The sequence below is a fragment of the Chelonoidis abingdonii genome, chromosome 11 (genome assembly GCF_003597395.2).
Source record: "Chelonoidis abingdonii isolate Lonesome George chromosome 11, CheloAbing_2.0, whole genome shotgun sequence".
NCBI lineage: Eukaryota > Metazoa > Chordata > Testudines > Testudinidae > Chelonoidis > Chelonoidis abingdonii.
The window spans coordinates 19,748,843-19,774,006 of record NC_133779.1 but is presented as its reverse complement, the minus strand read 5'-3'; the positions used below and the strand labels follow the sequence as shown (position 1 = coordinate 19,774,006).

At 62.0% G+C, this 25,164-nt stretch overlaps 3 protein-coding genes across 6 annotated transcripts in view; 2 read left to right on the top strand and 1 right to left on the bottom strand.

The window, feature by feature from the left end:
* Window positions 1-8,454, top strand: part of LOC116833449 (uncharacterized) — a 33,832-nt gene extending 25,378 nt beyond the window's left edge. The window contains 3 exon segments of the mRNA XM_075071312.1: window positions 7,128-7,157; window positions 7,249-7,312; window positions 7,586-8,454. Coding sequence (XP_074927413.1) covers window positions 7,128-7,157; window positions 7,249-7,312; window positions 7,586-7,625 — 134 coding nt within the window. The 3' untranslated portion in view covers window positions 7,626-8,454.
* A 1,662-nt stretch (window positions 8,455-10,116) lies between these two features.
* Window positions 10,117-15,156, top strand: RENBP (renin binding protein). 4 transcript variants are annotated; one of them, XM_032795011.2, is made up of 10 exons: window positions 10,118-10,252; window positions 12,425-12,500; window positions 12,610-12,685; window positions 12,840-13,012; window positions 13,093-13,314; window positions 13,438-13,519; window positions 13,592-13,767; window positions 13,854-13,985; window positions 14,189-14,276; window positions 14,925-15,115. In XM_032795011.2, the coding sequence occupies exons 1-10, from the start codon at window positions 10,149-10,151 to the stop codon at window positions 15,032-15,034; spliced, it is 1,239 nt and encodes a 412-aa protein (XP_032650902.2). In that variant the 5' UTR covers window positions 10,118-10,148; the 3' UTR covers window positions 15,035-15,115. The 4 variants fall into 4 exon arrangements, with proteins under 4 accessions (XP_032650905.2, XP_032650902.2, XP_032650904.2 ...); XM_032795014.2 differs by lacking the exon at window positions 13,854-13,985 and having other exon boundaries at window positions 10,117-10,252; window positions 14,925-15,128; XM_032795013.2 differs by lacking the exon at window positions 14,189-14,276 and having other exon boundaries at window positions 14,925-15,156.
* A 2,232-nt stretch (window positions 15,157-17,388) lies between these two features.
* The window catches only part of ARHGAP4 (Rho GTPase activating protein 4), a 26,700-nt gene continuing 18,924 nt past the window's right edge, over window positions 17,389-25,164 (bottom strand). Inside the window, 10 exon segments of the mRNA XM_075071311.1 lie at window positions 17,389-17,930; window positions 17,933-18,002; window positions 18,106-18,205; window positions 18,282-18,422; window positions 19,699-19,812; window positions 20,313-20,391; window positions 20,468-20,590; window positions 20,593-20,661; window positions 21,894-21,952; window positions 22,248-22,341. Of these exon segments, the coding sequence (XP_074927412.1) occupies window positions 17,734-17,930; window positions 17,933-18,002; window positions 18,106-18,205; window positions 18,282-18,422; window positions 19,699-19,812; window positions 20,313-20,391; window positions 20,468-20,590; window positions 20,593-20,661; window positions 21,894-21,952; window positions 22,248-22,341 (1,046 nt within the window). The 3' untranslated portion in view covers window positions 17,389-17,733.

Below are 25,164 nucleotides of genomic sequence, written 5' to 3'. Positions count from 1 at the left end.
CAGGGCCCGTTGGGGGGCACTGGGGAAGGGCTCGGGCGCTGCACACAGCGTCTCGGTGGCTGCAAGTGTGGATCGGCGCGGGGGGGCAGGGCCCGTTTGGTGGGCACTGGGAAGGGCTACGGCCCGCCATGCAGGTCCGGTGCTGCAAGTGAGGGGCGGGGGCGGGGCCTCTGGGGGGCACTGGGGAAGGGCTACGGCCCGCCACCAGGTCGGTGGCTGCAAGGGAGCCGGGGCTCCCCCCGGCTGGGCGGGGGCTCAGGCGGAGGGCGATGCTCCCCACGGCCTAAACCCCCCCTCTCGGTGCTGCAGATCCAGTAAGGACGGGTCTGGCCAAGCCGGCCAGCAAGGCGGCCGCGCCCTCCCCCGATATGTGAGTATCGGTGGGGGCACTGGCGGGAGGGGAGATGACACTGCACTTGGCCGGGTGGCCCCAGGCTCTGTGGTCCCCACGGGTTGGTGGGGGACACGCAGGTGTTGTATCTGGTCCGGTCGGGGGGGCTGCCCAGGGAAACTGTGGGGTCCCCACGGGGTGGGGGGAACACTCTGGTGCTGGTACTGGTCCCGGGTGGGGGGGAAACTAGTTCCCATAGCAGCCTTGTCAACTCTCACCCCATTTCCCCCCCCCAGGAATCTGCTCCAAAGAAGCCCAAGGCCGACGGGCAGTGAAGGAGGCGCCGCCCCACCTTGGCACCGGCCCCCCGCACCCCTCGCTCGCCAAGGAAGACAATTTCATTGGGCCTGGGGTCACTGAACTGGTTCCCCCCGACCCTGGCTGCGGGGGGCAGGCACCCCGGAGTCTGTTTGCCGGGGGGCGTTGGGATTTTTTACATGTTGCAGTTGCTGAATGAGTTCTTGTGCCCCCTGCTGTCGTGGAGGGGCTGCAGTTGGGGGCGCCCCTCCCCCAGCTCTCACCGCTGTACAGACCCCCGTCCCCTTCCCCCCTGTAGTGTCGGAGTCGTAGAGGAAAGGGGGCTGTAGCTGTGTGAATAGCAGGTCCCCCACAGGTGTTGGGGGGGGGGCCCCTAGCTGACCCTCCACCCCTGAATCGGTGCCGCTGTTTCTGCCTCATGGCAGGGGCTCCTGTCTCCTGCCCCCCCTCGGAAAAAAAACTTTTGTAATAAACCATTTTTTTTTTTTTAGAAAAGAAGAAAAACAGAAAAAAAAAACCTAAGGGGGAGGGGCTGTGGCCCCCACCGGGACTTGGGCCCCCCCAGGGGTGGGCGGCAGGTTTAAATGCCACCCAGGCATTAGTCCATTGGGTCAGTGATGGGGGGTCTGTCTCCCCCCTTGTGCCCTCCCAGTAGACATTCCCACTGGGGCGTGGCTGAGGTGGGATGGCAGCCCCGTCTTGTATTGATAGTGTATTTCGCTGTGGCCCCCCGTGCCCCCCGTAGCCCCCCCCCGTGCTCGCTGGCAGTTTGTGGATTTTTCAACAATTAAAGACATTTTGAAGTTAAGAGAAACTGGAGTGTTGTGGTGGGGGGCTGGAGGGCGGGCCCTGCTATGAGAGGGGCTGGGGGTGTACTTAAAGTTCTTGCCCAGGTTTTCAGGGAATAAGGCAAAAGGCCCCATCAGATACAGGTGTCAATTAACCCTGTGTCATATGTGGGGGGAGAGTGTGTACACGCACATACGTGCACACTCATATACACACAGACTCATACACACATGTACATGCGCAACACATGCACTCCACATGGCTACTTCTCTATACGTGACACACTCATACATGACCAGACTCATCATGCACATGCGGCACACTCACACGGCTACTTCTCATATTGACACGCACACACTCATACGCACTCTACTCAACATACATATACATGGCCACAGACAGGCACACACACGGCTACTCTCTCATACTTTGACACACGGTGAAGACCTAGGCGCAGCGAGGTGCAGGAGTCAGCTGCTGAGCAGGGGCTCCACTGCAGTAATCAGGAACCTGCTGGAACCATTAGATCAGCCAGAGCTGATAAATCCCTGCAGCCAATGAGGCATGGGTTTGAAAGCGGCTCAGTTTGTGGTGTGTGTGGAGGAAGCAGGCAGCGCAGCAGGCGTGGGTGGGGAGGTGAAGAAGGTGTTTGGGGAGTAGCCAGGAGCTGTAGTCTTCAGGAGCCCTACAGGGCGCGCGATCACAGGGCCCTGGGCTGGGCCGGTTCCCCCCAAACCTCCCAGCTCCTGACCAGGACACAGGAGAGCTGACCCAGACTGTGGGGAAGATCACTGAGGTCAGCAATCTGCCAAGAAGCGCAGACCCACACGGTAGAGGAGGAACTGTTGTCACCACGTGCGCGCACCACTAACACGGCTACTTCTCTCATACTTGAGACACATACACACACACACAACCACACAACACGGCTACTCCTCATACTTTAGACACACACACAAACACGGCTACTCCTCATACTTGACACACACACACTACACGCTACTTCTCTCATACTTGAGCACATACACACACACACAACACGGCTACTTCTCAATACTTCCACACACACACACACACACTAACACAGGCTTCTCTTTCATACTTCACACACACACACACACACTAACACGGCTACTCCTCTCATACTTCATACTACACACACACACACACAACACTGCAGCTCCTTCTCATACTTTCACACACACCCACACATCCACCACTAACACGGCTATCCCTCATCACGTTCAACACACACACTCAGTCGTGTTAGTTTATTAGAGTTGTTCTCCCCAGACATTGCCCTGGGCGGTGCATTAGCTGGGGCCGGGGCAGGGCCGATCCGATCGATGCTCCGTGTGGACGAGCCCGACGCGGCCTTTGGGTGTGACCCCGCCCCCCCCCCAGCTTGGCTCTCACACATCCGGGGGGGGGCGCGGGCCTTTGGCTGCGCTCCGGGTTCCAGTGCCCTGCGCGGATATCCAGCGAGCTGTATGAAAATGCGTAGCCCGGGCACTGAGCTACAGGGGGTGGGGTCCCTAGCCGGGGAACGTGGGCGGGCGGGCGGCCCAGTGGCGAACCGCTGCCCGCCCGCCCCCCCGGTCCCGTGGGCGGGATCAGCTTGACGGGGTCCCTGGCGCTCACGGTCCCGAGCGGATGGTAGCGCGGGCGCTGCCGAGTCCGGCGGGGCGGATGGGCCGGGGCTGGACCGCGCATCGGCTTCTGGTCCGCGTTCGCCGACCCCGAGCACGGTGAGCGAACCAGCGTCCGGGTGAGAAGCCAGGCGGTAGGTTTCCCCAGGAGCTGGAATGGGCGGGGGGCTCAGGGCCAAGAAGATCTGGTTTATTAGGATCATGCGCGCTTGGCCGCCGAAACGGAACAATCTCACTGACTTGGGAGCGTTCGGGGCCCGGAGCAGCGCTGTTTAAACGATGGGAAACGAAAGGGCAGGAAGCAGCGCTTCTCAGCCCACGGAAAGGGGTAAACAAGCGCTGAAGCCCAGTTAAGTCCCAGGAAGGTCTGCGAAGGGAGCGCCCGGCCACAAAGCTGCGGCTGGAAATTCAATGGCCGTGGGACATGGCCCAGCCCTCACACCTGCCCGTCTCCCGACCCCAGCCTGTCTCCCAGCCCACGCAGGTGACGCTGATCACAACGCCCCGCGTGTGCCCAGCCAGTGCACGATCTGCCACTCACCCTGCCTCGCCCACCACGGAGCGCCCACGGCCACGTGACTATCGCCGACGTGGGGCAGGGCGACCCCACGCCCGGCACCGTCACCCTGGTGTGCTCCAACCCGCCCTGCGAGGACCCATGAGACCGGCACCACCAACACTGCCACTGCCACCGTCTGTGGCCAACGTGGGCAGCCGACCCAGCTGCTCACTTTGTGTGCGAGGCCAGGAGGCGGCCACCAACGGCGCGGTAGTTCGCGTCTGCTCCACCCCCGTGCGAGACGCACGAGACGGGCACCACCACACGGCCACCACGGCCACGTCCAGCCATGGGCGCGGACGGGTGTGCAGCAATCCCCCGCGCGAGACCGATGAGACCGGCACCACCCACACAGCCATATGGCCACGTCCAGCATGGGCGCCGACGGTGTGCAGCAACCCCCCGTGCGAGACGCACGAGACGGCACCACCCACACGGCCACACGCCACGTCCAGCATGGGCGCCGGACGAGTGTGCCAGCAACCCCCGTGTGAGAGCGCACGAGACGGGCACCACCCACACGGCCACCACGGCCACGTCCAGCAGGGCGCCGGACGAGTGTGCAGCAACCCCCGTGTGCGAGACGCACGAGACGGCACCCCCACACGGCCACTCAGGCCACGTCCAAGCATGGGCGCCGGACGAGTGTTGCAGCACCCCCCGTCGAGACGCACGTAGACGGGCACACCCACACGGCCACCACGGCCACGTCCAGCCAGGGCGCCGGACGAGTGGTGCAGCAACCCCCCGTGTGAGACGCACGAGACGCGGCACCACCCACACGGCACCACGGCCACGTCCGCCGAATGGGGGCGCCGGGGACGAGTGAGCAGCAACCCCCCTGTGCGAGACGCACCGAGACGGGCACCACCCACGTCGCCACTCTATGGCCACTGTCCAGCTATGGGCCCGGTAACGGGATGTGTGCAGACAATCCCCCCGTGCGTGACGCACGAGACGGGCACCACTCCCCATTCAGTGCCATCTAATGGCCACTCTAGATTGTGGGCGCGTAGACGATATTGGCAGCAACCCCCCAGGTGCGAGGACGCACGAGACGGGCACCACCCACACGGCCACCACGAACCGGCGTCGCTGCATGGGCGGCGGCAGCCGATGAGGGGGACCTGGTAGCCCCAACCCAATCCCACCCATGCCAAACGCAGTACCACCAGCGTTCCCAGCACCAGATGTCAGCAAAGCAGTGTTGGCACGCAGCTGTGCAGTGCAGTGAATCTCTCGGTGGTTGCCTGGAAGGCCGATCGTCGCGTGCAGTCATCGGCCCTGTCCGGCCCACGATGCTGCAGCCACAGCCACTCACCGGCCGCCACGTGGTCACCGTGCTATGAGGCTCCGACTCCACGCACCAACTCGTCTAACGGGCCTCGTCGGTATGGGCCGGGGGGACAGGCCGGCGGTGGGCCTGGGGTGAGCTTGCGCCACTGGGCCTGCCTCATTGCAAACCCTAACGCAGGATCTTGTGCAGCTTCATAACAGCCATGGTTCAGGCAGTCGAATCGAGGTTGTCCGAGGAGCAGCCAGGTTGCAGGTGTATGATGGTTTGTACCTAGGACACGGGAGGTCGCTGGGCACCGGCACGTGGTTGCCAGGTGACTCTTGTTGAGATGCGTATTCGCCCACGACCAGTTCGGATGCGATGGGCACGTGCGATGCGTCTGCCTCAGAGCCCTCCATCCGAGTACGGTGGTACCCCTCCGCGCTCACGTTGGGGTCCAATTGTTGTTTGGGGGGCAGTCCGGCGTGTGCGAGTTGTGCCTTCGTAATCCGCCCCGTGCGAGACCGCATCGCTAGACGTGGCGCGTACACCCCAACACGGCCACGGTGCGACACCTTACATGGGCGTTCCTGGTGCTGAGTGTGCTTTGCAACTCCCTCGCCGTGCGAGACGGATACTGTGTTGAGTACCCAGTTCGCAGGCGACAGCCAGTACCCTGCGCCAGGTGCGCTCATGTTGCAACGTTGGCCGGTGGACGGGCTGAGTGTGCAGCAACGCCCGTGCGAGCGCTATGAGCGGGCCCGACCAAATCACTGTTCGCACAACGTCCATCATCAGCATATGGCGTCCTGGAGCGAGTGTGTGCAGCAACCCCCTGCCGTGAGACGCACGAGACGGGGCACCTACACACCGCCACCACGCGTGCGTGTACGTGGGGGACAGGCCAGGCTGAGGGGGCCCAGCACACCCTGCCATGCCGACCTGCGACGTGCAGTCCCACTGCGCGTCACCTGCGACCAACCTGACTGGTCCAGCATGGCGGGGAGCTGGGCCGAGCCCCCTCCTCTGCCCCCTGGAGGATGGGGGGCACGGCCTAGTCAGCCCAGTCGCCTCCACAAACCAGCCCCACGCGTCTGCTCCAACCCCCCGTGTGAGACCCATAGACGTCGGCCACAACCCATCACGGCCACCACGTGCTGACTTTCCAGCATGTGGCACCACCACGGTGAGCATGGGGGCAGGGCATTGGGTCCGCCTCTCCTGATTCACCCCATGGTTGGGCATGTGGGCCGTGTGGCGGCGGGTGTGGCTCTGTTGGTGGGCTATTGTGGGGGGCTGGAATGGCGCGTGGGTGCCTGTCGGGGGGAAGAGGCGTGGGCTAGGAAGAGTGTGGGTTGTGGGGCCTGTTGGGATGGCTGGCTCTGCGGGGGATGCGGGGGCCAGGAATGGGTGCGTGGGTCCTGTTGGGGAGGCATTGCGTTGCGGCGGGCGGCAGATTGGGCGTGGGCCTGTCCGGGGGAAAGAGTGGGGCTGGGAATGGGTGTGTGGCGCCTGTTGCCGGGAGCTGGTTGCGGGGGGGGGGGAGGCCAGGAATGGGGTGTGGGCCGTGTTGCTGGAGGCTGTTCGGGCGGGGGAGTGGAGGGGCCGCCAGGAATGGCGGGCGGGGCCCTGTCTTGCGGGGAGGCGGGGCCAGGAATGGGGTGTGGGGCCTGTTGGGGAGGCCTGTTGCGGGGGAGGGGGGCAGGAATGGGGCGTGGGGCTGTCTTGCGAGAGGCTGTTTGCGGGGGGAGGAGGAGGGCGCCAGGAATGGGGCGTGGTGGCTGTCTTGCGGGGGGCTGTTGCGGGGGAGAGGTGGGGCCACAATGGGGTTGGGGCTGTTGGTGGTGAGCTGTTGCGGGGGGGGGGGCAGGATGGGGCGTTGGGCCTGTTTTGCGGGGGCTCCTAGGACTGATCTCTGCCCCACTTTTTCAGACCAGCCCCGGGTGCCAATGGGCAGGGCAGCCTGAGGGGGCGCCAGGGCGAGGCCCTGCAGCCACAGCAAGCGAAATCACCGACCCGCAGCAAGCCCCGCGCATTGTGACCACCGTGACCCAGCCCACCCACGCCGCCACTGCCGTAGGCCCGAGGCAGGGCCCGTTGGGGGGCACTGGGGAAGGGCTACGGGCCCGCCATGCAGGTCCGGTGGCTGCAAGGTGAGCGGGGCGGGGGGCGGGGCCCCTTGGGGGGCACTGGGGAAGGGCTACGGGCCCGCCACACAGGTCCGGTGGCTGCAAGGTGAGCCGGGCTCCCCCCGGCCTGGGCGGGGGGCTCAGGCGGAGGGGGCGATGCTCCCCACGGCACTAACCCCCCCTCTCCGGTGCTGCAGAATCCAGTAAGGACGGGTCCGTGGCCAAGCCGGCCAGCAAGCGGCCGCTCTCCTCCCCCGATATGTGAGTATCGGTGGGGGCACTGGGGGGAGGGGAGATGACAGCTGCACTTGGCCAGGGGGTGGCCCCAGGGCTCTGTGGGGTCCCCACGGGGTTGGGGGGGACACTGCAGGTGTTGTACTGGTCCTGGTCGGGGGGGCTGCCCCAGGGAACTGTGGGGTCCCCACGGGGTGGGGGGGGGAACACTCTGGGTGCTGTACTGGTCCCGGGGGTGGGGGGGGACACTAGTTCCCATAGCAGCCTGGTCAACTCTCACCCCCCATTTCCCCCCCCCAGGAAATCTGCTCCAAAGAAGCCCAAGGCCGACGGGCAGTGAAGGAGGCGCCGCCCCCACCTTGGCACCGGCCCCCCGCACCCCTCGCTCGCCAAGGAAAGCACATTTCATTGGGGCCTGGGGGGTCACTGAACTGTGTTCCCCCCCGACCCTTGGCTGCGGGGGGGGCAGGCACCCCGGAGTCTGGTTTGCCGGGGGGGCGTTGGGATTTTTTACATGTTGCAGTTGCTGGAATGAAGTTCTTGTGCCCCCCTGCTGTCGTGGAGGGGGCTGCAGGTTGGGGGGCGCCCCTCCCCCCAGCTCTCACCGCTGTACAGACCCCCCCGTCTCCCCTGTAGTGTCTGAGTCGTAGAGGAAAGGGGGGGCTGTAGCTGTTGTGAATAGCAGGTCCCCCCACAGGTGTTGGGGGGGGGGGCCCTAGCTTGACCCTCCCACCCCTGAATCGGTGCCGCTGTTTCCTGCCTCATGGCAGGGGGGCTCCTGTCTCCTGCCCCCCCTCGGAAAAAAAACTTTTTGTATAAACCATTTTTTTTTTTTTAGGAAAAGAAGAAAAACAGAAAAAAAAAACCTAAGGGGGGAGGGGCTGGTGGCCCACCCGGGGACTGGGCCCCCCAGGGGGTGGGCGGCAGGTTTAAATGCCACCCAGGCAATTAGTCCATTGGGTCAGTGATGGGGGGTCTGTCTCCCCCCATTGTGCCCTCCCAGTAGACATTCCATGGGGCGTGGCTGAGGTGGGATGGGCAGCCCCCCGTCTTTTGTATGATAGTGTATTTCGCTGTGGCTCCCCCGTGCCCCCCGTAGCCCCCCCCCGTGCTCGTCTGTCAGTTTGTGGATTTTCAACAATTAAAGACATTTTTGAAGTAAAGAGAAACCTGGAGTGTTGCGTGGGGGGGGGCTGGAGGGGGGCGGGCCCTGCTATGAGAGGGGCTGGGGGGGGGGTTGTACTTAAAGTTCTGCCCAGGGTCTTTCAGGGGGAATAAGGCAAAAGGCCCCATCAGTGATACAGGTGTCAATTAACCCTGTGTCATATGTGGGGGGGGAGAGTGTGTACACGCACATACGTGCACACTCATATACACACAGACTCATACACACATGTACATGCGCACACATGCACTCACATGGCTACTTCTCTCATACGTGACACACTCATACATGCACAGACTCACTCATGCACATGCGCACACTCACACGGCTACTTCTCATACTTGACACGCACACACTCATACACGCACATAGACTCATACATACATATACATGCGCACACATGCACAGGCACACACACGGCTACTTCTCTCATACTTGACACACGGTGACAGACCTAGGCCAGGAGGTGCAGGAGTCACTGGCTGAGCAGGGGCTCCACTGCAGTAATCAGGAACCTGCTGGAACCAATTAAGCAGCCAGGCTGATTAATCCCCTGCAGCCAATGAGGGCACCTGGGTTTGAAAGCGGCTCAGTTTGTGGTGTGTGTGAGGAGGACAGGCCAGGCGTCAGCAGGCAGGTGGGTGGGGAGGGTAAAGAAGGTGTTTGGGGAAGTAGCCCAGGGAGCTGTAGCTGTTCCAGGAGGCCCTACAGGCGGCTGCGATCCACAGGGCCCTGGGCTGGGCCCGGGTTCCCCCCAAACCTCCCAGCTCCTGACCAGACACAGGAGGAGCTGACCCAGACTGTGGGGAAGATCACTGAGGTCAGCAAATCTGCCAAGAAGCGCAGGACCCACCACGGTAGAGGAGGAACTTTGTCACCACGTGCGCGCACACTAACACGGCTACTTCTCTCATACTTGAGACACATACACACACACACACACACTAACACGGCTACTCCTCATACTTGAGACACACACACACTAACACGGCTACTCCTCATACTTGACACACACACACTAACACGGCTACTTCTCTCATACTTGAGACACATACACACACACAAACACGGCTACTTCTCATACTTCACACACACACACACACACACTAACACGGCTACTCCTCTCATACTTCACACACACACACACACACACTAACACGGCTACTCCTCTCATACTTCACACACACACACACACACTAACACGGCTACTCCTCTCATACTTCATACTACACACACACACACACAACACGGCTACTCCTCTCATACTTCACACACACACTCAGTCGTGTAGTTATTAGAGTCTGTTGCTCTCCCAGACATTGGCCTGGGCGTATGCATTAGCTGGGAGCCGGGGCAGGGCCGATCCGGATCGATGCTCCGTGTGGACGGAGCCCGACGCGGCCCTTTGTGTGACCGCCCCCCCCCCAGCTTGGCTCTCACACACGCCGGGGGGGGGGCGCTGGGCCTTTGTCTGCTGGCTCCGGGGGTCCAGTGCCCTGCGCCTGGTGATCAGCCGCGCTGTATGAAAATAATAGCGTAGCCCGGCACTGAGCTACCGAGGTGGTGGGGTCCCTAGCCGGAGGTGGGCGGGCGGTGGCCGGCCCCCAGTGGCGACCGCTGCCCGCCCGCCCCCCGCGGTCCCGTGGGGCGGGATCAGCTGACGGGGGTCCCGTGGGCGGCTCACTGGGTCCCGAGCGGATGGAGCCGCGGGCGCTGCTCGAGTCCTGGCGGGGGCGGATGGGCCGGGAGCTGGACGCGGCCATCGGCTTCTGGGTCCGGCACTCGCACGACCCCGAGCACGGGTGAGCGGAACCCAGGCGTCCGGGCCGGGAGAGAAGCCAGGCGGTAGTTTCCCCAGGAGCTGGAATGGGGCGGGGGGCTCAGGGCCAAGAGATCTGGTTTATTAGGATCATGCGCCTGACGCCGAAGCACGGAACAATCTCACTGACTTGGGAGCGTTGCGGGGCCCGGAGCAGCGGCTGGTTAAACGATGGGAAACGAAGGGCAGGAAGCAGCGCTCTCAGCCCAGCTGGGAAAGGGGTAAACAAGCTGCTGAAGCCAGTTAAGTCCCAGGAAGGGCTGCGAAGGGAGCGCCCGGCCAACAAGCGGCGGCTGAAATTCAATGTTGGTAAACGCAAAGTGAGGCAGTTGGAAAACGGTCTCAACTCTGGGCACGAAATGCAGGAATCTGGACTGGCCGTTCCCACTCGAGTCTCGGAGGAGAGTTCCCTGAACGCGCCCACTCCCTGCGCAGCGGCAGCCAGGAACCGGGCAGAGGGCTGGGATCATGTTGCCTCCATATAAATCCCTGGTGGGTGCACCCTGTGAATAGGCGCGCAGAGCGGGTCACCCCCGGCCCAAAAGAGAGATGGAGAAGGGGCAGCGATGGCAACTAGAATGATCAGGGGTATGAAACCGGAGGAGAAATTAAAACGACTGGGCATTTTCAGCTTCGAAAAGAGACGACTGGGGGGATATGACCGAGGTCTATAACATGTTATTTAATGCTTCACATAACACAAGAACTGGCAGGTTTCAGAGCAGCAGCCCTGTTCGTCTGTGTCCGCAAAAAGAACAGGAGGCCTCGTGGCACCTTAGAGACTAACACATTGATTTGAGCATAAGCTGTCGTGGGCTACAGCTCGCTGCCTTGGCTGCACCATATAGCGAGGAGAGAGATCCCTACAGAGAACATGAAAAGGGGGGGCCCAGCCAACTCTAAGAGGCTAATTAATTAAGATGAGTTATTATCAGAAGGAGGGGGAAAAAAACTTTTGTAGTGATAATCAAGATGGCCCATCCCAGACAGCTGACAGGAAGCTGTGAGGACACTTAACAGATTCAATGTGTGCAATGGCTCAGCCATTCCCAGTCTCTATTTATCTAGTTTGTATATCAATTCAAGTTCAGCAGTTTCTAGCTGGAGTCTGTTTTTGAAGCTTTTCTGTTGCAAAATTGCCACCCTGGAATCTGTTACTGAATGGCCAGAGAGGCTGAAGAGTCTCCCACTGGTTTTTGAATGTTCTGATTCCTGATGTCAGATTTGTCTCCATTTATTCTTTTGCACAGAGATTGTCTGGTTTGGCCAGTGCACATGGCAGAGGGGCATTGCTGGCACATGATGGCATCTTGGTAGATGTGCAGGTGAATGAGCGCCTGATGCCTTGGCTGATGTGATTAGGTCCTATGATGGTGTCACTTGAGTTGGCAATGGGCTTTGTTGCAAGGATAGGTTCCTGGCTTAGTGTTTTTGTTCTGTGGTTTCTGGTGAGTATTTGCTTCAGGTTGGGGGGCTGTCTGTAAGCGAGGACTGGCCTGTCTCCCAGGATCTGGGAGAGTGAGGGATCGTCCTTCAGGATAGGTTGTAGATCTGTGATGACGCACTGGAGAGGTTTTAGTTGGGGGCTGAAGGTGATGGCTAGTGGGGGTTCTGTTACTTTCTATGTTGGGCCTGTCCTGGAGTAGGTGACTTCTGGGTACTCATCTGGCTCTGTCAAACTGTTTTTTCACTTCAGCAGGTAGGGATGGGAGCTGGAGGCATGTAGGTAAGTATAGCAGTCAGCAGGTTTCCGGTATAGGGTGGTGTTTATGTGACCGTCGCTATTAGCACTGTAGTGTCTAGGAAATGAACCGCTTGTGTGGACTGGTCCAGGCTGAGGGTGATGGAAATTGTTGAAATCCAAGTGGAATTCCTTGAGGGGTTATTTTCCATGGGTCCAGATGATGAAGATGTCATCTAGGGATGTCAGGGGACGAGAGCTGAGGAAGCGTTGTTCTAGGTCAGCCAATGTGAAATAGTTGTGGGTGAGGACAAAGTCCAGACACCAGGTTTGGCATGTAACTAGTTCACAAAACTGGGAGGGCTGTTGGGGAAATTCAAGGGGGTGTAGGGAAATCACTGAACCTAGGTGTCCAAGCCCCACCCGGGCTGGGAGAGAACCCCGGGCTCTAACCCCTCCCCCCTGTCTCCACAGCGGGTTCTTCTCCTGTCTGGGCCGGGACGGGTCCATTTACGATGATGTGAAATACGTGTGGCTGCAGGGCCGGCAGGTGAGCGGCGGGGGGGGGGGGTGCTCTGAGGGAGTGGAGAGTACTGTGAGGAGGGGGGAGCCGGGCTGGGGTGCCAGGTTCTTGCCCTAGCCCTGTTCCCCTCCCCCAGGTGTGGGTCTATGCCCGGCTGTATCGCACAGTGCCCCGGTTCCGACGCCCTGAACTCCTGGAGGCCGCCCGGGCAGGTGAGCCCCATTGCGGTTGGGGGCGGGGGGAAAGCAGCTGGAACATTGAATTGGCTGACTTGGTGTCACATGACCAGACCCATGGTGGGGGGTTGTGTCTGTGTGTGGAGGGGGTGGGTCTGGGAGCCAGGATGCCTGGGTCCTTTTCTTGCAGGTGGGGAGTTCTTGCTGCGCTGTGCCCGTGTGGGGCCAGGCTCCCACAAAGCCGCCTTTGCGCTGACCCGGGACGGGCGCCCCACCAAGGTTCAGCGGAGCATCTTCAGCGAGTGCTTCTGCGCCCTGGGGCTGGACGAGCTGGGACGCGCCATGGGGGAGTCTCGCTACCGGGTGAGTGCCCCGGACACCTAGGTCCTCATCCTGCGGTGGGAGGGGGCTGGGTTCTGACTGACTGTCTGTCCCCCCGGCAGCGGGAGGCGCGGGCGCTGCTGGAGGCTGTTGTGCACTGGGTGCGGGAGGACCCGACGGAGCTGGGATGCCCAACGCTGGCTGGCGCGACGCCCCACGAGCCACTGGCTGTGCCCATGATGCTGCTGTGCCTGGCTGAGCAGCTGGGGGATGGGGACGGTGCCGGGGGGGCCCTGGCTGAGCTGGAGGAGTGGTGCACCCAGCGCCTCCTCTGCCATCTGCAGGTACATGCTAAACCCAGGGTTGTGAGTTCAACCCTTGGGGGGGCATTTGGGGATTGGTCCTGCCATGAGCAGGGAGTTAATCTCTGACTCTATGATCACTCCCCCCCTTCCCCCCCCCGCCAGAAGGATGGCAGCGCTGTGCTGGAGAACATCTCAGAGGACGGGAAGGAGCTGCCAGGCTGCCTGGGGAGGCAACAGAATCCTGGTGAGCCCGGATACCTGGGTTCGGGGGGGGGGCTGGGAGCCTGGGTTCTGCAGCTAACTCTGCCCCCCATAGGCCACGCACTTGAGGCTGGCTGGTTCCTGCTCCGATACGCCCAGCAGCAGGGGGACCTGGCGCTGGCTGCTCAGGCCATCGAGGGGTTCATGGTGCGGCCGTTCCAGGCAGGCTGGGACCCTGAGCATGGTGGGCTCTTTGCCTTCCAGGATGTGGATGGGCTCTGCCCCACACAGGTAGGGGGCACCCCCAGGCCCTTTCTCTTCCCCCACCCCTTGCAGGGTCCCCCCCAGCTGAGCCCCCCCTTTGTTGGTCCCCCCAGCTGGAGTGGAGCATGAAGCTGTGGTGGCCCCATGCTGAGGCCATGGTGGCCTTTCTCATGGCCTATGCCCACAGCCGCGAGCCCGCCCTGCTCCACCTCTTCGACCAGGTGGCCGAGTACGCCTTCAAGCGGGTGAGTGCAGGCCCCAGACACCTGGGGCTCTATCCCGGGTGTTGGGGAGTGGTGACCCAAAGGGGATAATTTCCCAGAGTGGTTGTGGGGCTACGGGGGGGGGGCTGGGCTTCCAGCTTTTTTCTGGCCATGCTGTGACACCCACTCCAGTCCAGGAGTGTGTGTGGGGTGGTGCCTGACAGGTGCTGTCCATCCTTCTGCAGTTCCGGGACCCAGAACATGGCGAGTGGTTTGGCTACCTGGCGCAGGACGGAAAGGTGACACTCACCATCAAGGGGGGACCCTTCAAGGGTAAGGGGGGGGGGGAAATGTATCATAAGCCTCTTTCCCAAATCTGGACCGTAGCGTCCAAAATCTGGGTGCTTAGCATGAACCTCCAAGCTTAATTACCAGCTTGGATCTTATCTTGTACACTTGAGGAGCCCGTGCCCCCCCCCGACTCAATCACAATACCAAGAAGCATGTCCCCTCTCTTCCACAAAGAGACAACCCCCAAATACAATCTCTCCTCCCCCTTAGCTTCTTCCTGCCCTGGGACACTAAACAGGTTTTAAAAAGAAAGAAAAAAAGACATAAACATATTCTCTGTAACAAGATGACAATACAGGGCTATTGCTTATAAGAAAAATATGAATAAACAGTCTGAGTCAAAAAGATATCCAATTTGAAACATTCCAGCAAGTTAGACTCTCAGACTTGAATTCAAGTATTTCTGAGGTTCAGACACAGCCAAGATGAGCTTGTAGTTGCTAAAGTCCAGAGGTTACAGTCCAATGTCCATATTCAGGGTGGCTGCAGTCAGTGACTGCGGATCTCAAGCCTTGTAGCTTATTTATACATTTCCAGCAGCCTGTCAGTTAGGGGGGAGGGGGGATTTACTCATAACATCACAACCCCCAGGACTATAGTCACACTGAAAGCCCCTTTCTCTCTCACCAGGCTGCTTCCACGTGCCGCGTGCGCTGTACATGTGTGAAGAGATCCTCGGGCAGCTGCTGGATGAGCCCTTGGAACAACTGCCCCATCAAACTACTGGGGCTGATGAATAAAGGCCAGGGATGGGGCTGGGAATGAGGGGGCGGTGCTGGTGCTCCACTGATCTCTCCAGCCTTCATTGTGACAGAATACGGGCCAGGTACCCTGTACACAAGAGTGGAGCCGTAGTCTGGCACTCATTCACATACACTCTTTACCTAAATTCCATTTATTTCACTGTCTCTTTACCTTTTGGGGTGTGAGACTTCAAAAAGGTTTGTATAAAAAATGATTTAATGTTAATTAATACTTTAAAGCTGTGTTTGTGTGAAGTCTGCTCACAGAGAGTCAATTAAGTGACACTTTGTAATCTCTACAAATTGTGAATGAGGAATGAATGGTTAGGGAGTTGGGGGAAGGAAGTGTGTGTCTGAGCAATCATAGTGCTTCATGGGAGGCCTCCTTTTCTTACACACCTTGCAAGTATAGCATCTCATGCCTCCATTTGCCCATGAAGTAGTATGGCCAGGGACTCCATAATGCTCTGTGATGGCTTAGCAGGAAGGGAGACTAGATATCAGGAAATGGGGATACAAGTAGTGTGGTGTCATTTCTACATTTACATTTTTGGTTTTTAGATGAACATCTCTGGCTTTTAATTTTTCTCCAAACCCACTGTGCAACCAGCTCTAAGCCTTGGCACGGTTGCGTGTATAAAAAGTCAGTGGGAGTGCTGTGTCTGGAGTGCTTAGGGCTCATTCTTGCTCCCAGGGAAATCTCCAGTACCCTCAATGATACAGGACCAGTGACATCACATTTTGTGGTGCCCAAGAGCTACCAAAAACTCAGGAGTATTTGACAAGCTCTATATAAAATGTTTTGTCTGCATTGGGGGTGGGAGTTGGTTAAAGAAAAATCACAAATTTGAAACATTTCACCCCTATCGACTTTCTTCCATTTTAGTTTGTACGCGCCCGACTTTTCTTGGCTTGCTGAGCCGGTCTTTGCTGCTTTCACACCCCGGCTCTTCGTGTCACTCATCCCTGCGCGGCACGGGAACCGCAGCGGGGGCCCAGGTTCCCTGGCCCGGTGCAGCGTGTTTGTGCCCGTAACGCGGTGCTGCGAGTTAACGGCGGAGCCCCGGGCCCGGCAGGACCCAGCGCCGGCTCCGCCGGGCCAAGGGGGGGGGGTCCTTCTCACCGGCGCGGGGGGGGGCCAAAGGGGGGGGTCTCTCTCTCACACCGCCCGCCCCCTCCTCCCTGCTCCGGAGGCAAGCAGCCGCTGCCGCTCTGCGCGGGCCGCCCCCGGCTTATCCCCCCGCCGCGCCGCGCCATGGCCGCCTCCCGGCCCCGCCCACACAGCGCCGGCCAATGGGACGCCCCACGATGCTGCGCACGGGGCGCGGCCTCAGCCCTGTCGTTCCGCGGAGCCTGGAAAGCGCCGGGTCCCCCTAGCGCCCCCCCAGAACCCCCGACCCATGGCCCGTTCGCGGACGGGGGCCGCTAGGGGGGCCCGGGGCGGGGCCGGTCCGACTCCTGCTTCCCCGCCGGGGAGCAGCGCTGGGGGCGCGGGGCTCCACCTACCAGGACGGGGCTGGGACCCCCGGCGGAGGGGGGCGCCCCCAGCGCGCACACACGGGGCGGCTCCCCCCCTGCATCCCAGCTCGCCGCCCCCAGGACGCCTTCACTCGGCACGGTGACCCCCCCGCCCCCAGGTCTGGTCGCCAGGGGCCCCAGCAGTGACAGGCAGGTCTGGGGCAGGAAAGAAACTCACTAATTTCCCCCCCCACACACACTAGGGAATCCTGCCAGCTGCAGCGGGACACCCAGCTGCAAAGCAGGTAAACTGAGGCACGGCCAGCCAGTTGCAGCCCCACGGGGGACAGGAAATCACTCACTGCTGGGGTCTCCATGGAGCAGGTCAGGGCCCCACAGCGACAGGCTCCAAGGGGCCGCGGGTCCCCCCAGCTCCGGGGAGCCCCTGGGCTGCAGGAGCGAGCTGGGCCAGGCTGGGCTGAGCCAGGCCGGCCTGCTTCTCACACAGGTGATCCCAGGCTCCGGCGCCTGCTATGGAGAGCGACATCCGGGTGCCGCTGGCCTCGAACTCTACCAGCCAGGGCCCCCAGCGGCCCCACAGTAGCACCTGATCAGCAGGCAAATGTGGCCTGGAGGCCTCCCTGCCACTCACCCATGGGTGGCACCAGCAGGTGCCTCCTCCCTGCCCTCTTTACCCAGGAGGGGGAAGGAGTCGGCCTCTGTCCCCCTCACCCCGCTAGCGTATACAAGTGGTAGCCCAGCCAAGATGGCAGGGGGAGGGTGCGTTATTAGCAGCATTACGGTAGGGCCCAGGTTTGAGGCTGCGCCCTGACATTTCTCCCCTCCCCCTTGCTGGCTGATGCCCCCCCAAAAAGAGGCACCAGAGACATGCCCTTGGGACTGGCCCCTTTACTGCGTGTAAAAATCGGGTTCATTGCCGGGGGGCAGATGGGGGGAGCCCCAATGGGTCAGGGGTGGGGCTAGGATCATGTTATCTGCAGGTGGGGCCCTCCGACGCAGATTGAGGGGTAACGGGGAGGTGGAGGACAGCTTGAAAATTGGGGAGATAGAACCCAGGAGTCCAGGCTTCCAGCCCCTCCACTCCCCTCGCAGAGCTGAGGAGAGAACCCAGGCGTCCGGGCTCTAACAGAGACACAGAGAATTTAAGCAAACATTATTTGGGGTGGGGGACCCCCAACAGACAGCAGCTTCCCCCTCCCCTGGGTACAAAGCTGTGCTCAAAGCAGGGGCCGGGAACCCCCAAAGGGACCCCCCTGGGCACAAGGAGCTGTGGGGCGAGCTTGGCCTGGAGGATATCGGGGGCCACTCCCGGTGGCTTTGAAGAGCCCTGTCTTGTACAGACTGAAGGCAGGTTTGGGGGGGGGACAGGGCAGGTGGGGGGGATCTAGGGCCTCAGGGGGCTCGGGGACAGCGTTGCCCCTCCCCGCTTTCCCCCACTTTTGCTGAGCAGCTCCTTGAACACGGAGTCCATGTTCCGCGTCACGGCCTGAAACGAGAGAGACAGGTGGGTGGGTGGGGGCCGGCCCGCCGTGGGAGGAACGGAGGGCCGGCCCCAAGGGGGGCAATGGGATATGTGCCCCCAAACTTACCTTATCCATCTCCACGTGCTTCTCTGGGGCCCCTTGTTTCTCTCCACTATGGGGGTGACCTCCACCAGGGGGTCCGACCCCCAGAGCCCCCCGCTCCGTCCTGGGGGAGAAAAGAGGGTGTTGGCAGAGAGAAGGGAAAGATTGGGGGGGTTGCCTGGAGGAGGAGGGGGTCTCACCTGTCGACAGCCCGTGGGGCGCTGGGGGGCTGAAGGGCAAAGGGCAGACGCCCCGAGTCGATGAAGGGAGAAGCCAGTTTGCGAATTGGGCTGGTCCCGGGTCGCTGGCGCCCCCGGCTGCCCTCTGAGTTCACCCGCAGCCTGCGAGAGAAAGGGGGGGTTGTCACAAACAGATAGCTAAGGGTTAATGTTTCTTTTACCTGTAAAGGGTCAACCAAGGGAACCAAACACCTGACCAGAGGACCAATCAGGAAACCGGATTTTTCAAAGTCAGGGAGGGAATTTTTGGACTCTGAGTCTTTTGTCTGTCTCTCAGCTATGAGAAGCTTCTTTCTATCGTCTTATCTTCTGTTTCCGACTTGTAAGTACAGGTAGAAAAACAATACAGGCTTTTATGTTGTTTTGGGTGTGTTTACCTGTGTGCAGCTTGCTGGAATGTTTAAATTGGATATCTTTTTGAATCAGACTGTTTATTCATATTTTCTTTTAAGCAATTGATCCTGTATTATTGTCATCTTGATACAGAGAATATTTTGATGTCTTTTTCTTCCTTTTTTTATATAAAGTTTTCTTTTTAGACTTGTTTGAGTTTTCTCTTCTGGGGCAGTGCTTAGGAACAAGGGGAGGGAATTCTCTGTGTGTTAGATCTACGGAGGGTGAAGCTCTCGCAGCACCGGAATTGGTGGACTGGGGGAAGAGAGAGAATCATTTCTGTTTCCTTGTATTGAGGTTGTCTCTTTTGTGAAGAGAGGGACAGGTTCTTGTTTGTGATGTAAAGAGATTGCATCAGTCACTCCAGGTTAGCCCAGAGGAAAGTCTGGTGGGAGAGAGAGAGGGGGAAGGGAAGTGGGTTATTTCCCTTTGTTGTGAGACTCAGAGTCTCTGAGTCTTGGGGTCCCTTCAGGGAAAGTTTGGGGGACCAGAGCGAGGCAGGCGCTGTAATTCCTGTCTGGTGGCAGCGAGATAAGATCCAAGCTGATAATTAAGCTTGAGGTTCATGCAGCACCCAGATTTCTGGACGCTAAGGTCCAGATTTGGGAAAGATGCTTATGATAGGGTTAGACGGGACCCTGGGGGCAAGAGCCAGTTATCCAGGACCCCAGGCAGGGGTACTGGATTCCCCTGGGGGCAGGGGAACCGCGTACCGGGAACCCTCAGGGTGTGGGGCAGTGGCACCAGGTATCCAGGGCCCCCCCTACCTGCTGAATTGACTCTGGTTGTCGCTCAGCTGGGGACGGCGTCTCCGTCCGATCCCCGGAGGTCCGGCGAGCTGGCTTTTCATCGCGGCTGGGACAGGTGACTTAGTAGGGGGCTGTTCCCCCCCAGCCCCCACGCCCCACCCCTGCCCACCTCACTGGGGAGCAGTGCGATGTACTGTGGGGCACTGAGCCTGTGGCCCCCCCAGTTCCCGCGCCACCAGTCTGGGACGCTTGGCCCAGCAGCCGGATCCGAGTCGCCCGGCTGGACGAGAGCTCTCTGGCAGCGGCCCTCGTAGGAGAAACTGGGCCACACCTCGGGGGCCCTCTGGGTCCTGGGGGGGGGGACACGTCAGACCACAGCCAGAGCCCCCAACCCCGCCACGAGCCCCACCCGCACCCGCGGCTCCCCTTCTGCCAGAACCCCCCTCGCCCCTGCCACTAGAAGCCCCACAACCTCACCGACCGAGCCCCCCCCTTCCGCCACAACCCCCTGCCCTGCCACTAACTCCAACCCTTCACCCCCGAGGGCTCCCCCTTCCGGCCAGAGCCCCTGCCCCAAAGGCTCCCGTTCTCACGCCAGACCCCCGCCACCTCCCACTGGTACCTCCACTCCTCCCCCACAGGCCCCCCGTCTCCCTCCCAGAGCCCTCCAACCCCACCCACCTCACCCCCCAGCCGCCCACATCCTAGGCGCCCTCAATGCTGGCCCCCCGTGTGCAGACAGTGGGGGCCCATGAGGGAGGTTGTGGGACCAACCCCACAGGGTGGGGACTCTTCTCCAATGGCAAAGATCGAGGGGGGAAGGACCTCCGGCGCCACCCCCCAGGGCCACCTCACACTCCCGCTGGCCGATGCTCGGGGGGCACCGTCCCCCTCGCTCTCCTCCAGCTGCGGGGTCCGGGACAGCCGTCCTCGCGGGGGGGAGAGGGGGAGATCAGCCCTCTGCCCCCATCAGGGCCCCCGACCCCCGGGAAGGCCCCCACTCACCTGTCGCTTCGTGGGGCGGCGCCGCGCTCCACTCGTAGAGGGAGCCGGCAGGGCGCCGGGGGGCGGGAAGCGCGGTCCTAACGGGGTGCAGGATCAGGCACTTCACTGCCTCTGTGGCATGGGCTGGGTGGAGACGGGGTCCAGGCCGGGGGGGCCGCCGCGGGGCCGAAGCAGACGGCCAGATTGTAGGGAGTCTCATCGTTCTCCTCGCTGTGTCGGACACGCATGGGGGGGCGGGACACCTGAGCCCCCTGCCCACGGGCCCCGAGCGCACCCCGCGGCCCCGCCCCACGGCCCCGGCCCCCCAATGGTGCCCCGAGTCCCCACTGCGCCCCGCTGCACGGCTCCCCCAGTCACCCCCGCGGCCCGCCCCCACGTGCCCCGAGCGCCCCACGGCCCGCGCCACAGCGCCCACCGAGTCGACCCCCGCGGCCCGCCCATGGCCCCGGCCCCCCACGGCGCCCCTGAGTCGCCCCCGCGGCCCCGCCCATGGCCCCCGGCCCCCACGGCGCCCCCAGAGTCACCCCGCGGCCCCACCCCACCGTGGCCCGCCCTCCACGGCGCCACCAGATCACCCCCGCGGCCTCGTCCCCGCCCACCCACAGCCTCCCCCACACTTCCGTCACCCCACACGGCTCCCCCCACGCGCCCCGAGTCACCCACGGCCTGCCCCCCCACGCCACCGCCTTCCCCCCGGGGCTTCCTGATCACCCCCACGGCCCTGCCCCGCTGGCCCACCCCGAGTACTCCTGCCTGCCCCAGGCTCCACCCCACCCCCACGCCCCCCAAGTCACTCCACTCCTGCCCCACACCCAGCCCCCCTGCCCCACAGCATCTTTGCCTGAGCCCTGCCCATGGCACCCACCGATCACCCCCCGCCCGCAGCCACTCACTGGTTGAGGAAGGCGAAGAGATTCGCAGGAAGAACGACCACGGTCCCGGGAGTGGCCCAGGAGGGCGCGGAGGTGGGAGATGCCCTGATGGGCCTCCAGCCTCTGGGGGGAGCGAGGGGATCAGCTGGGGCAAAAGAGCAGCCCAAGGCCGGGGAGGGGGGGGAACGGGGGGGGGACTCACGGCCCGTGGCAGCGCTCCGGAAAACATCCGCGCGAAATCAGGGCTCTGCAAGCCCCCGAAAAACGCAGCTCAGACCCCAGCGACCGAGTCCAGGTCCGGGGAGAGGAGCCTCCCGCAGCGGGTGCTCCCTGGGGGAGCGTGGTGAGGTGGCAGCTCCCCGGTCATCCCCCAGCACAGGCCCGCCCAGCCCCCCCCATAACCTCCTCGAGCCTCCGAGATTCAGTCACCCGCATCGCGAGCCGGTACCCGGAGATCCCCTCGTGGCTGGAGACCTGCGCGGAGAACCTGGCTGGGCGGGCAGCCCAAGGCACCTAGGTGCCGGAGACGGGGGGGGAGGGAGACCAGGCCTTACCGTGCAGGCTGAGAAAGCGGACGCAGCCTCCACCACAGCGGGATGGCCTGGCCAGATTGCTGTGGGGGGGGGGTTGGGGATCAGACCCCATGCCTCCGCCACCTCTGCCCCATGGGGGGAAGGCCGGGGACACTGCGACACACCTCCCACACCCCCTATGGACCCACCTTAGGCTCTCAAGAAGAGGCGCAAAGGCATCTCCTGGCACAGCGCTGGGGGCAGACGAACCCCCCGCCCAACAGAACCAAACGTGGGGCCTGGGGGAAGCTGCCGGGACTGAGCCAGCGGTGGGGGGGGGCGGGGATGCAGAGCGAGAGGCTGGGGGGAGAGGGGGAGGCAGTAGGGGGGGCTTACCACATCACAAAGCTAACCATCACTAGGTTCTCGTCGGTGAGGGAAGGGGGCCGAACGCGCCGGGACGCGGGGGAGGCGAGGCGCGCGAAGGGCCCTGGTGGGGAGGGGGGAACATTCAACACTGAGGTGGGATTGCAGGGCATCCCCAGCTCTGCCAGGACCCCCACACCCCCCATTGCCAAAGGGGACGGGTTATGGGGGGGACACCTAGCAGCCCCTCCCAACCCCATCTCACCCCCACAGCCCCCCTCACGAGTTCCTCTCCATCTCAGACCTGCTGCGAGAAACAAGAGGCAGATGTGACGAGGAAAATCATGTAACGAGTGAATTACGAGGGTGACTGGAGGTCTTTCCATGGAAAAGGTCCCTCGTTAAGGCAGCTGTTAGGAAGCTCATGCAGCTACAGCGGGTGAGGGGAAGTGTCGCGCATGTAAACGTAGCACTCGGGGTCTGAGGCTAGAACTCAGGCCTGGTGCATGGTGCAAAGGGGGCGGATCGTGGCATAGGAACGACGTGAGCCAAGAGCTATACGCACGGGTCTGAGCTAGAACTCGGGCCCAGTGCAATGGTGCAAGGGGGGCATCGTGGCGTGTAAAACGCGGCATACTCACTCAATCCGGGGTCGGAGCAGAACCAGGGCCCCGGTGCAGGTGCAAAGGGGGTCGTCATTATGAAGTGTAACGTAGACGGCAGTCGGGTCGACGTAGAACTCGGGCCTGGTGCGAATGGTGCAAAAGGGAGTCGTCATGAGTGAAACGTTAGCGGCTCGGGTCTGAACTAGAACTCGGGGCTGGTGCAATGGTGCAAAGGGGGCATCGCACGTGTAAGAGCACACGCACATTTGAGGTTGAGCTCAGACCCCATAGCCCAGTTAGCAATGTGCAAAGGGGGTGTTGTGCATGGGTAAACGTGCGCTCAGGGTCTCGAACGAAATCGGGGCCTGACAAGCAAGGTAGTGAAGGGGGATTGCGTTGTAACGTAGCACCTGGGGTCTGAAATCAAGAACCCGGGCCTGGGCATGGTGCGGAAAGGGTCCGTCGCAACGTTAACATACACTCGCGGCTCGACTAGAACTCAGGGCAAAAGTGCAATGGTTGAAGGGGGTCGTTGCACGTGTAAACGTGGCGCTCGGGATCTGAGCTAGAACTTGGGGGCTGGTGCATGCAATGGGCGAAGGGAGGGGGGTCGTCGCACGTGTAACATAGCGCTCGGATGATCGAACTAGAACTCGGGCCCGGGCAGGCTTGAATAGGTGCTGACGGGGGGCCGTCCCCTGGCGACCTGGGGCTTTTCGACGGGGCGGGGCTGGGGCAGAGCTAAAGGAATTCCCGCCGTGGCCCTCAAAGCTGTAAGAGGGGGGGGGACAGAACAAAGCGGGGAACCTGCCAGGTACCAACCAAGCGGCGCGAGTTGCTTGTCACCGGCGAGCCCAGACGAGGATAGTCAGGGCTGTGCACGAATCTGGACAGCTCGGGGGTGCGGGGGGGAGAATTCTCTGTAACATTCTTAAAAATGTTCCTCAGGCTCCGAGTGCGGTGACTTACCCTTGTTCTTGTTATTATGAAACCACCAGAATCCTCCTGGTTCTCACTAGTCCCTCAAATCCCTATTCTTGCTCCGCTGGCAAAAGCCCAGCTTGATGAATCGCCCCGGGAGCAGCAGCCAAGGGCACCCTCACACTCAGTGTTGGGCGGGGACGAGTTCGCTGCAGCATATACCGAGTGGACAGACAGGTGGGTGTTGGGCCATTGGGAGCTGGGGGTCGGGTGCGAGGCACGGTAACTTTGGGGGGTTATACATCCCAGCTTGGGCATGCACGGCCGTGGAAATCCCGACCGCTGGCAGGAGAAAACGGGCTCGAGGGGGGCTCAGCATGTCAGGTGAGAAGTCCCAATGGGGTGTTCTGACACCGATCCGTCGGCGAGTTAACGCCGGACCTGGGGGCACCCCCCCAGTACAGGTTTTGTCCGACTCACCTACCCGATGGCTCTCGCCGCGTCTCAGCTTCGACTGCTGAATGCGATGCTCCGTGTACGTCGGGTCAGGACACTCCAGAAGCTTCTGGAGGTGGGGCAGGCAGTGAGGCCACGGAGGGCCACAGGTCGGGCCTTGCGGGCGCATGAGGGCTCAGGTCGGGGGTGAGGGCGCGGGGTGGTGTGGGCTGTGGGTCAGTGCCGCAGGCTGGTGGGCCGCATGGTCTCGCGGCTGGGGGGCACGGGGGTGGGCCGGGGGGCTGCGGGCGTGCTGCAGAAAGTGCTGGGGGGTGCAGTGAGAGAGGAGGGGCACTGTGGCTGCAGGTTGGGGCCCGCGGGGGCACCGTGGGTAGCGGGGCTGCGGTAGGGGATAGGGGCGCCGGGAGGGTCACATGCCGGTCGGCGGCGGCCATACCGTGAGGTAGAAAGGTCTCTTGTCTCCAGCGTGCTGGCCCGTCCTCTTGGCCCCACCGCGCCCTCGCGCCGGGCCCCCCGCAGGTGACTCGGCGAGCCCAGGCCCCCGAAGGCCTCCAGCTCCTCGGGCTCCTCGGCCCCCAGCAGCTCCCGGAAGCTGCTCAGGTCGCCTGCCAGCGTCTTGTTCACCTGGGGGGACACGGGGGTGCGGGTTGGAGGGTGGGAAGCCAAGCGCCAGCTCCCAAATCTTGCATCAGCGGCCATGGGGCGTGAGGCGTGCCTTTTGTGAAATTGCGGCTTTCCCACTGGTCACGCTGGACATGAGTCGTGTTTTGCACCGTTGTGCCTCAGTTTCTCTTGTGAGGCTGCGCCAATGTCTGCGGTGGGGGGGACACTGGAGCTGAGCTGCGGGGGGGCCCGGCCGGGGAGGGCGGGTGCGTTGGGCCCCTGGGGGGTCAGTCACCAGATCAACACCCCAGCTGTGTCCCTGGCAGCCCCCACCCCCGGCCCCACTCCTCGGTCTCCAGGCT

Excerpts from the sequence above, each read along its gene's own strand:
- RENBP (XM_032795011.2), top strand. The coding sequence starts at position 10,149 with ATGGAGCCGCGGGCGCTGCTCGAGTCCTGGCGGGGGCGGATGGGCCGG. Across the intron at positions 10,253-12,424 it reads TCGCACGACCCCGAGCACGG|CGGGTTCTTCTCCTGTCTGG; the intron begins GTGAGCGGAACC and ends CTGTCTCCACAG. Across the intron at positions 12,686-12,839 it reads CCTGGAGGCCGCCCGGGCAG|GTGGGGAGTTCTTGCTGCGC; the intron begins GTGAGCCCCATT and ends CTTTTCTTGCAG.